The sequence below is a fragment of the Hypanus sabinus genome, chromosome 25 (genome assembly GCF_030144855.1).
Source record: "Hypanus sabinus isolate sHypSab1 chromosome 25, sHypSab1.hap1, whole genome shotgun sequence".
Classification (NCBI taxonomy): domain Eukaryota; kingdom Metazoa; phylum Chordata; class Chondrichthyes; order Myliobatiformes; family Dasyatidae; genus Hypanus; species Hypanus sabinus.
The window spans coordinates 17,397,758-17,409,870 of record NC_082730.1 but is presented as its reverse complement, the minus strand read 5'-3'; the positions used below and the strand labels follow the sequence as shown (position 1 = coordinate 17,409,870).

At 40.1% G+C, this 12,113-nt stretch overlaps 1 protein-coding gene across 2 annotated transcripts in view; it reads left to right on the top strand.

Annotated features, from left to right (window-relative positions):
- Nucleotides 1-11,566, top strand: part of pik3c2b (phosphatidylinositol-4-phosphate 3-kinase, catalytic subunit type 2 beta) — a 167,578-nt gene extending 156,012 nt beyond the window's left edge. For both annotated transcript variants that reach the window (XM_059950209.1, XM_059950210.1), the window contains exons 30-33: nucleotides 2,631-2,712; nucleotides 5,050-5,156; nucleotides 6,556-6,681; nucleotides 7,918-11,566. In XM_059950209.1, the coding sequence (XP_059806192.1) occupies nucleotides 2,631-2,712; nucleotides 5,050-5,156; nucleotides 6,556-6,681; nucleotides 7,918-8,100 (498 nt within the window). In that variant the 3' untranslated portion in view covers nucleotides 8,101-11,566. The remainder of the gene's footprint in view (nucleotides 1-2,630; nucleotides 2,713-5,049; nucleotides 5,157-6,555; nucleotides 6,682-7,917) is intronic.
- The last annotated feature ends 547 nt before the right edge of the window (nucleotides 11,567-12,113 follow it).

Sequence of the window (12,113 nt, the reverse complement as noted above, 5' to 3'; positions counted from 1 at the left end):
GTATAACCAGGTCTATGGAACAATGTCATGTAAGTGATTTAAGGTCAGACACCACCTCATTGAAAGGTGGAGCAGCTTTGCAGATTAAGTGGCCTCCTATTTCTTAATGTTCCCATAAGCCTTATAAAAATATTCAGTGTGTTCCAAAACAGGGCTCAGTGAAACACATAATGGGCATGTGGGTTTGGTACCATGAACTCTTTGGACGGTCAGAGCAAATGAAGGCAAGTATTGAGTCATAGACCTCCAAGAGAATCACAACCTTGTTGTAGAGTTTGGAGTTTGCATGCCTCAATGGCCTGGAGAGCTATGTTGGCTGGAATCTAGGCCTTGTGATTTGGCTCTTAGTAGGGTCACCCATGCCAAACAGGTCAAAGCATAGAAGCCAGACTGAGAATGGTCCACCGGTCCTCCAGGTTCAGGGGTTCAGCTCGGGGCTAATAACCCTGAATGGTAAAAAAAAATTGTTATAGAAACAGCAATGAAGAATCCTGTATTGCTCCCCTAAATACCAGTGGTTTAACAGGCACTTGATGATGATTGATAGAGTTGTATTGCAAACATTCCCTTCAGCCTTCCACATCTAGGCTGACTGTCGGGTTTAATTGTGTGAATTCCAGTTGCTTGCATAGTTCTATGTACTGCTACGCCCTGCTCATTCAAATACCTGTCCAAGTGTCTCTAAAGTATTGTTACTGTTCTTGCATCTGTCACCACTTCCTGCAGCTTATTCCAGTTTTCAGCTACTCTCTGTGTGAAAAATTTACCCCTCAGATCTCCTTTAAACTTCCTACTTAGCACTTTAAAGCTGTTCCTTCTAGTTTTACACACCCCTGCAGTGGGAAATTAACTCCTACTATTTGGTCTCTATGTCTCACATATGAGGGGTGATTGATAAGTTTGTGGCCTATGTAGAAGGAGTCAATTTTAGAGAACCTAGCACAGTTATTTTTTAACATATTACCCTCCTACATTTACAAACTTAGTCCAGCAGTCGTGGAGCATACGGATCTTGGACCTCCAGAAAGTGTCCACAGCAGGGGTGATTGATAAATTTGTGGCTTAAGGTAGAAGGAGATGAGTCATACAGCTCTCGTTACATGCATATGCAGTTCAACTCTTTGAGTGATTATGCAGAAAGTTTGAAGTTAATAACTCATCTCCTTCTACCTTAGGCCACAAACTTATCAATCACCCCTGCTGTGGACACTTTCTGGAAGTCCAAGATCTGTATGCCCACAACCGCTGGACTAAGTGTGTAAATGTAGGACGGGACTATGTTGAAAAATAAATGTGCTAGGTTTTCTAAAATTGGCTCCTTCTACCTTAGGCCCCTGGCTTCCTTCTCTCCAAGGAAATCACTTCCAGCCTAACCATTCTGTCCATATAACTCAGGACCTTTAATCCAGGCATCCTTGTGAATCTTCTCTGCACTGTTCTTAGCTTGATCACTTCTTTCCTGTGGTATGGGGACCAGAAATACATGCAATTCACCAATGTGGCATAAACAACCGGTTACTCAATTATAATGTGACATATCATCTCTTGCATTCAATGCTTTGGCCCATAAACGCAAACAAGTCCTATGCCTTCTTCAGCACTGTCTCTATGTGTTACCTATGTACTAGTTATCCAAGTTCTTCATTCATCAACACACCCCACAACCCTTCCATTCATCATGGTTTATCTTCCTAAAATGCATCACTCTGCACTTGTCCAAGTTAAATTCTATCTACCATTCCTTGGCCCTCTTTCCTGTTTGATCTATATCCTTCTATAATCCTGGATAACCATCTTTACTGTCCACTATACAATCATGACTCTTACATTTCCAACCAAATCTGTAATATATGTGACAAACAACATGAAGCCTAGTGGCACACCACAGCTCACAGGCTTCCAATCTAAGAAACAACCCTTCACTATCACCCTTTTGCTCTTAACGCCAAATCAATTTTGTATCCATTTGTCCATCTTACCTTCAGTCCCTTGTGTCTTAACCTTCCATACCCGTGTACCATGTGAACCTTGTCTAAGGCCTATTAAGACAACATCCAAAACTCCACCCTCTTCAATTCTCTTGGTACCTCTTCAAACAAAAACTCAGTCAAATTAGTAGGTATATAATTTCTCACAATAAAAGCACTACTGACTGTCCATTTCTAAATGCAAATAAATCTTGTCCCTCAGAATTCCTTTTTATTAATTTTCCTGCCACTTATGTAAAACTTACCACCCATTAAGGGCTCATCTTATCTCTGTGCCCTTCTTAAGTAAGGGCACACTTATAATGAATAGCTGTTACTTAAAGAACAATATTTTTAAAAAAGGAAGTATTCTAAGAATGGTGCTGGTGGGAATATGAGTTGGTGAAGAGCACTTCCTTTTTCTCCCATCTTTCTGACAGCCACTTGCAACACTTGTTTATTGCAGGTCCGAAGAGATGCACTTGGAAAGCAAAGCACTTCATATACAGAAATAAAAATAGAAACTCTGTGGTTATTTCAAAGGTCAAGCAGCATCTATGGTGAAAGAAACCTATTTATTGTTTCAGGTTGACGACCCACCATCAGAGCTGAAACCTTTTGGTCATACTGTACATTAATATCACTTTATTTTATTCTTCTCAGTGTGATCTGGTGTACACCTTCTTCCATCCATTCCCAAAGGACGACAAGTCCATGACTGGAAACTTGCTGCCAAAGCCAACAGGTGTGTTACAGCTTCTGGGTCTCAGAAATGTATTTGGACAGCTTGTGATCTGAGTCTTAAGTTTTTTAAATCTTGCTTCCAGTAACATAAACAAGTGAAACTATAATGGATTGCATACATAAAGATGTAGCTGATTCTCCAAAACTGTGTCCTGTATAGAACACAGGAAGGAGTTTGTAATCATTACACCTACGTGTAGAGTTTCTATCCTGGGAGAATGCCAGTCTGAGGCACAGAAGCAGCTCCCTGCTGGAGAGAGATGATTGTCACCTCTGTTACTCTCAACCATCTTTGAGGCTTAGAAGACATGTTAATGTTACATTGGAATATTCACAGTATTAACGGGATAATAAAAAAAAATCCAAAGAGTTTGAGTAGCAATAAAGTACACAAGAAGAGATTTAGCATTGAAACAGACTCTTTGGCTGAAACTGGTCCATGCCAACCAAGATACCCATCTAAGCTAGTCTCATTTGGCCCATATCTATTTAAACCTTTCTTATCGATGCTACTTTTACATATTGTTAATATACCCACCTCAACTAGTTCCCCTGACTGCCATTTCCATTTACTCCAGGTGAAACGGTTGGCCCTCAGATTCCTATTAAACCTTAAGCCTATGCCCTCTAGCTGTTGATTCTTCAACACTGGGGAATAGGTTGTGTGCATTCACCCCTCATAATTCTATGAGATCCATCCCTCATTCTCCTATAGTCCAATGATTAAAGTCGCAACTTGCTCAACCTCTCTCTATAACTCAATCGCTCAAACAGCATCCTTGTAAGTCTCCTCTGCACTCTTTCCAGCTTAATAGTGTCGTTCCTAAAGCAAGGTGACCAAAACTGAGCAAAATCCTCCAAATGCAGCCTCACCAACATCTGTAATAATGTTTTTATTAAACTTCCACCTTTTACTCACCCCTCTAGTGGATCAGTCTCAGGCCTCCTTCAGTGGAATTCTATATTTAGAGTGTGACCATTCACAGTTAGTGTATGCTGCTGTGAATTATTCTCCCTATATAGTGGTTCACTAACTTTTTATGATGTAATGTATTGTTTCATTCCGAAATCTAATCAATTCAACCTTACTTTTCTACTTGCCTGAAGGTGTAAGCTGTTTTCTGCCTTGATCATTTCTCAATACCTCTGTGCTATTTAATTGAAACAATGAAATAGCAACTATTTATAAAACTTTCTTGTAACAGCACATTATAGAAGAATGTTGCTCAGTGATGCCTTATTTTTGAACACTTCCTGCTATTGAAATGTTTCTGTTTCAGTATATGAACAAAGATTGCTATCTTCTACCTATTAGTAGAGAATTACCAATATGGTAATTATGGGGGTTAAATTACTGGGCTGATGTCCAGAGGCCTAGACAATGATCCAGAGTTTAAACTTTTGCAGCTGTGGAGTTTAAATCCAAGTCCAAAAAACATAGAACAGTCTAGCTCAGGACAGCCCCTTTGGCCCACAATGTTGTACTGAACTAATAAAGCCAATGATTCCTAATTAATCTAATCCCTCTTTCCCACATATTATAGAATACCAATAAGTTCTATAGATAGGCACATGGTTGATAGAAAAATGGAAAGTTATATCAGAGGGAAGGCTTAACTGATCTTAGAGTAAGTTAAAAGGTCAACACAACATTGTGGACCAAAAAGCCTGTACTGTAATGTTTTGTGTTCTTCTATGCTCTCTTAACCCTGTCCTCCATCTCTGCTTATTCATATGCCTATCTAAGAAAATGTTCCTATGCTACATGCCTTTACTGCCACACCATACAGTGCATTCCAGGCAGCCACCTGCAGAAACAAATTGTCTTTTACTTCTCCTTGTACTTTGCCCCCTCACCTTAAATACATGCTACTTTAATCCTGGAGAAAAGATGCTAGTACATATGGTAATCAGATGTTACCATATTAACTGTCTATTACACACACTCACTCAATAAAAATCAGTACTGGTGATCAGAAAACAAAAGAGTTGTGAAAACTTGCTTCTCCTGTTGGACTCGGTGATATTCAATCTCCACATGCACATTGACCTGACACATTGACAATTCATTCACACCAATCTCCCCATCCACCACAAATGCTACTCAACCTGCTGAGTTCTTCCAGCAGGCTCTTGCTCCAGATCCTAGCATCTGCAGTCTTGTATTCACTACAATGAAACTGATCCTAGCAGGGCTCAAGGCTTCATTTTGGGGTAGCAAGGCTCAAAAAGAGAACAAGCTCATGGCTTTATATATTAAATAGTTAATGTTCTAGGATTGTGATTGTTTGGTGCAGTATTAAAATTTGATCCATGTTTATTTTATATCACATTCAAGATGGACCACCAACACCACCAATGGGCAAGGTCGGAGGGGAAGTGAAGCTGTCTATCTCGTACAAGAACGATAAGCTTTTTATCATGGTGATGCACATTCGAGGACTTGTAAGTAACTTACAGTTCGCCTTAGTATTGGCAGATGAACATGACTACAGATAATAGTAAATAAAATTGAAATAGAGAGAGAAAGAGAAAATTGAGAACAAACTGACCATCAGACAGGGCAATATTCTGAGTGAAAAAGTAATGTATTATGTAAACACGAGGAAATCTGCGGATGCTGGAAATTCAAACAACTCACACAAAGTGCTGGTGGAACAGACTTCGTCCTGACGAAGGGTCTCAGCCTGAAATGTCAACCGTGCTTCTCCTTATAGATGCTGCCTGGTCTGCTGTGTTCCACCAGCACTTTGTGTGTGTTGTTTGAAGTAATGTATTATTATGTTTTTGTGATCTTGCTCATCGGCCTGGAAACTAAATAGCCTAACAGGCCTATCATAGAGTGGACGTGGAGAGGATATTTCCTATAGTTGGGAAGTCTAGGACCAGAGGGCACAGCCTCAAAATGATGAGGAGGAATTTCTTCAGTCAGAGAACTGTGAATCTGTGGAATTCATTACCATAGGTGGGTATGGAGGCTGCGTCATTGGGTGTTTTTAAAGTGGAGGTTTATAGGTTCTGGATTAGTAAGGGTAGTAAAGGTTATGGGGAGAAGGCAGGAAAATGAGGTTGAGAGGGATAATAAATCAGCCATGATGGAATAGCAGAACAGACTTGATGGGTCAAATGGCCTAATTCTACTCCTACGTATGTCTTATGGTCTAAATGAAAACAAACTTCTCCTTTAGTTCTTGATATAGTACCTTTGTGTGTATTATCTGTAATAAGGCTAAGTTTTCACTGAAAGGCTTTCAGGGTGTTACATGAGGGTAGATGCCATCCAACTCAGTACCTCCAAGTTAAAGGATTATTATGTCAGGACTGTCCCGATGGCATGGTAGCATAGTGGTTTGCACAATGCTTTACAGTACAGATGACCCAGGTTCAATTCCCCCCCTTGCCTGTAAGGAGTTTGTACGTTATCTCCGTAACCATGCAAGTTTCCTCTGGGTGCTCTGGTTTCTTCCCACAGTACAAAGGCTACTGGTTGGTAGGTTAATTGTCCCATGTTTAGGCTTGGGATTAAATTGGAGGTTTGCTGGGCGGCATGGCCTGAAGGGCCAGAATGCCTGTATCTCAATAAATAAATAAAATAGTTGAGGTTGCAGAAATCTGACCAACTTGCTTTAGAATGGAGTCATTATTTGTGCAGAATTGTATGAAATACAAATCAGAAACAGGCATTTCAACGTAGATTGTCCCTGCTGATCAAGATGCCCACCTTGGCTGATATCTCTCCAAATCTTTCCTATCCATGCATTTATCCAGATGTCATATTAAATATTTCTGTGTCACAGTCAAAATTATTGAACAAATTGTGTTAAAATTCATTGCCATCCTACAGGTTTTGCAAGATGGGACTGATCCAGATCCTTATGTCAAAATCTACCTGCTGCCAGATCCACAGAAAACGAGTAAAAGGAAGACTAAAGTGGCTCGAAAGACTTGCAATCCAACATATAATGAAATGGTAAGTCCATGCAGATATTCCAAGAATATGGTGTTCCTGAAGATAGTCTAAGGAGGTACAGGTTTCCATCGCAATCCGAAGGTAAAGCGTTCCTATGAAACTGTTTGTAAACCGAAATGTCGTAAAGCAAAGAAGCAATTACCATTAATTTATAAGGGAAAAATTTTTGAGCGTTCCCAGACCCAAAAAATAACCTACCAAATCAAACCAAATAACACATAAAACCTAAAATAACACGAACATATAGTAAAAGCAGGAATGATATGATAAATATACACATTATATAAAATATTGTATTACAGTGTAGTTTCACTTATCAAAATCAGGAAGACAGTGAGCCAAAATTGATTTGGAGAAAAAAAAATCGGCACGTACACGCATACGTACGCACGTACACGCATGTGCAAACAATTACCCGCACAAGGTTTCACGATCATTGTAGTCTTTCTCGGGGTAAACACACGTACAAAGCGGGCGACTTTTTTTCATAAAAGCAAAAGTCCTGTTTGGTTAGCAAAAGCAGGTACTAATGTAGGTCTTTTGTAATAGCCAGTTGTCATAAAATGAACGTTTGAAAAACGGGGGACACCTGTACAGTAGTTTACATATGCATCCAGAAATGCATGACTAAATTTCTGGCACGAAGTTGAAATGTGAACCGAATTGGAATTGATTTATTATTGTTATATGTACCGAAATACAATGAAAAGCATGTATTCTGTATGGTTCAAATCATTAGGCAGTGCGCTGAGGTATAACAAGGTAAAAGAAAACAGTTTGAAGCATAAAGTGTAACAGCTGCAGAGGAAGTGCTGTGCTGGTAAACAACAAGTTGCAAGATCATAACGAGGTTGACTGGGGACTATTCAATAGTCTCCTAGCAGTGGAAGCTGTCCTTGAGCTTGATGATAAAAGCTTTCAGGTTTCTCTATCTTCTGCCCAATGGACAGAGGAAATGTTCAGGATGGGTGGGGTATTTGATTATGCTGACTGCTCTACTCAGGCAGTGAGAATTATCGACAGAGTCCACGGCTGATTTTGGTAATGGGCTGGGCTGTATCCACAATGCTCTGCAATTCCTTGCAGTTGGTGTTCTGAAATGAAATGTATTTAAAGTTCCACAGCGCATGTTCAGTTAAAACGAGGAATAAAATGCCAGTCAATTCCAGAAACTTTCACATCATTTTTGGTACTTGTGCATCAGTGTTGAAAAGTGCACTTCTGTTTATTTTGCAGTTGGTGTATGATGGCATTCCCAAAGGAGACGTGCAGCAGCGGATTATCCACTTACGTGTGCTGAGTGAGGAAGCATTCCGCGAGAACATCATGCTCGGTGAAGTGCACATTAACCTCAAGGACTTCAATCTGAACCAGAAAATAGTTGGTTGGTATCACTTGGGATCAACAGCCCCACAGTGAATTTAATTCTGAGATTCAGAGTACATCACGAAGGGCTGCCTGTTGGACCTCTGCAAGATTGGGATAATGGGCGCAGAATGAGAAATAAACAGTTTGTGTTTCTTTTTCAATTTTATTTGTGAACGGACACGAGGTTAAAATATTCAAACAATATTTTTGAGCCTCTTTATATTGGAACATGTTGAAGAGACACTGCCCGCAGTCCCAAGGATTACTGGGTGTGATGTTGCATGTGTCAAGAGATGCAAACAGTTTGCTCCCAAGTTGTGTATTATTACACTATGAAAATGAAGGTAAATGTTTGAACTGTTTATATGCTTTTAAACTGTGCTGTGGGCAACCATGTCATGAAGAAGGACTTAACTTCAATTTTTTTTTGCACTAAACTTAAGCAAGAGGAAGGAGTAAACCCTCCAGGAATTAATCAAAGTTCATGAATAGAAAAGAAGCAGAACGGAGAGCTTCTGTCGACTCACTGTATTCCTGCTACTCTGTTCTGTCTCATGTCCCCAGGTGGGAAGTGGATAGTTCATAGTCCTTCTGGCTTCAAGACGTGAATGAAGCCTTGCGAACAAGACATTGTGGGGTGAAGTCGCCCCAATGTATGTAATACGGCCTCACGAAACATGATAACGGAAGTGGATCGTTCAGCCTTACCATGTAAACTGTCTTGCAAAGCGCGCTGAATTTGAGATTGGTTTTGGGTGACAGCACTAAACAGATGTTACAAGATTAGCTGCCTGTAAAACACTCACTCCATGTTCAGTTGCATTGAAGAAAATGGAACCAGCTAGTGGGTGGGTGGGGTGCAAAGCAAGAAGCTCACGCAATAGTCCCTGGTTAATACCACTGCATAAGTTGAATTTCCTTCACCCTAAGGAGTAGAAATAAACAAGAGCAACTTCCATTGGTTAGAATTATATTTGATGCAAATTCAAAACTACAGGCAATTTTAACTTAACCATCTGATTATCTGAGTGAGCTTGTCTATTTGCTCTGCAAATCAGGAAAATAATGATAAATCTCCTTTACATATGCTGGAGTTCTCTTGCCAAGTGCTTGTATAAAAAGCAAATGAAATAATGCAGGGTGGTGTATAATCCATCAATTGGCCAGAAAGGTAAGACATGGCAGAGACAACCCACATTCAGTTCACGGTCTATCCGACATCATTTGATTTCAGCTGAGTTAGATATTGGTGCAATTGTACAGACCTTGAATACACTGTCAAAGACAACAGGGACTGAAGGAGAATTGGGGATGACAGATACAGAGAGGTCAGGTGGCTTATCACTGGTCTCTTCTCCACACTGAACACAATGTTGAAGCTGATATTGGATTTATCACCACAGCCCTTCATTGTCTAAAACCCTGCAAACATTCAGTCATTCCATTCACATGATCAGTTTAAATGAATTATTAAAGGATACTGGCACCTAAGTGATAATCCTTCTGATCCCTAATCGTTAATAGGTTCTGTAGATGATGCTGTACTAACTCATAAATGCATTTAATTAATCAGATTAGATTCGTTCCTTCACACAATGGACTGGGTGAGCATCTATCCATGTGTATTCATTACCTTCATTGGTCAGTTTTTACTGGGTTAATCTTGGAAGAGTGACTCAGCATTAACTGAAACCAAGTATTTGACTCCCAAACACTCAGATTGTAATTCTGTCCAAATTTAAAATATTGTGAAACCATGGAAATGTACAAGCATGAGGTTGTTGGGTCACTGGAGATGGTGCTACCTGGTCTAAACCGTGTTCCTCACTTAATCTGGAACTTGCAGGCGGCAGATCTTCAACTGCACATTTGACTATTTTTTTAAATGTGTTGCAAGTTCCTGCTTCAGCCTTCTTCCTTGACCACTTTCAACGTCTGCTAGAAAGAATTTACACTCATCCACCCTCTAACCCTTCTAATTCCTTTCAAGGTTTTGGAACTTCTCTATATAGTTAAGCAGGTGATAATGTGTCAACAGATCAATTTCTGTCTCTCTGTGTTCTCCATAAGCTGCTGCTATTGCAGAGAGGCACAGCTGACAGGAGCTCCTTACTTCCAGCCGATCTTTCAACCTGCGACTCACAGCATAAAAGAGATTAGGAACCCCTGGTTTAGATTATGCCTGATCTGAATTTTAACTCCATTTACTCATCTTGGTCCAAATGCTTGAATCGCCTTAAATTGAAAGAATCCTGCCCCTGTCAGATTATATGTTATTCGGTTCCCTGCCTCAGCAGCTCTTTGCGGGGAGATTATTCCAGGCCACCATTACCCAGTGTGTGCAGAGAGGGCAGCATTTGGTGTTGGGTAAACAAAGTGCTGAACTCAGTGCTACTTAGAATGGGGACCACAGCATTTCTCTAAAGTTAAAAGTCTATTCGAAACTTAATCTTATGTCAACAGGTCAGTTTGTATCTCTGTGTGTTCTCCATTAGGCTGTGGCTGTTACAGAGAGGCACAGTTGACAGGAGCTCCTGATCCACATAGGCACAGGAGCTCCTTATTTCTGGCCTATTTTTCAGCTAGACCATGTGTGATCTGAATTTTAACTCTATTTACCCACCTTGGTCCAAATGCCTGAATCCCCTTAATTGAAAAAATTCTGCTCCTCTCAGATTAAATGTTCATTTGCCAGTGCAGCTTTTTGTGGAGGGAGGGGGTTATTCTATGCCTCTATTACCTAATGTTTGCACAGAGGATTGTATATAGTGTTGGGTAAACAAAATAACTTTGCTCTCCATTCTAAGGAGCACTGAGGTGAAGATCAAATCATTTGCGAGTCATTTGCTACCAAGTGCTGCCATTCCTCTGGTGAGCTCAGCACTTAAATGTTCCGGTGGTGGGGATGAGTGTGAGTGAGGGATGGTGATTCAGCAGACCTTTGAGCATCAACCATGAATGCACTTTACCCTTGTTTCTTAATTGTTTGACTGATACGAACCTGATGTCATACTTGGTAATGCTGTGCACAGGGAAAGCATGGCCCTCCTTGTACTGTGGGATGTGCATGAGCAAGACACGGTTCACTGCTGAATCTCGGGAACTGAGATGAAGTTGCACATCTTGCCTCTTGTTGGTTCCTGCTTGAACCAAGCGGTTGCTGTGTTGCCACTTTCTGTATTGCTCATTTGTGGATACTGACAAGGACATTGTTTCTGTTGGGATGGAGATTCTAACTCACAGTTTTCCTCAATTGTATGCTTCCTTCCAGTTCCTTTTTCAGAGGCAGCTAAGGAAGAAACTTAGTGAAATTCCCAACTCTTGTTTGGGTTTACCTTTATACATAAGGAAAGGCACCATTGACTTGTACTGAAATGTCCTTTTTATTAACTAATGAAAGTTATACTGTAAGATTTGTTTGCAGATCTTCTTTGTCTGTAAGTAATTTACTTCTGAATGATGTGCAATGCTGTTGTTGAATATTTAAAAAAATTTTAAAAAAGTATCTTGTCTGTTGTTTATGAAAATTCCATTTTATTAGACATCTGTATGTTTTTTGAGGAATAACAACAAAAGGTTAAAAAAACACAAGAGATTCCCCAAATGCTGGAAATCCAGAGTAACATACACAAAATGTTGGAGGACCTCAGCAGCTCAGCAAGGATCTATGGAGAGAATAAAGACCCTCTTGTATCTAATAAAGTAGCCACTGTGTATATACTAGAACATAGACTAGTACACAACAGGAACAAGGCTCTTGGCCCACAATGTTGTGCTAAACCAATTAAATTAGTCATCAAATAGCCAACTAAACTAATCTCTTACACCTACACAATGTCCATGATATTCCATTTACCTCTCATTCATGTACCTATCTAAATGTCTTTTAAAAATCCCTAATGTATCTGCCTTTACCACTACCCAGGCAGTGCAATCCGAGCACCCACCAGTCTGTTTAAAAAAAAAACTTGCTCCTCACATTTCCTTAGAAATTGCTCCCTCTCACCTTAAATACATGCCTTCTGGTATTAGACATTTCAACCCTGGGATAAGGATATTATTTA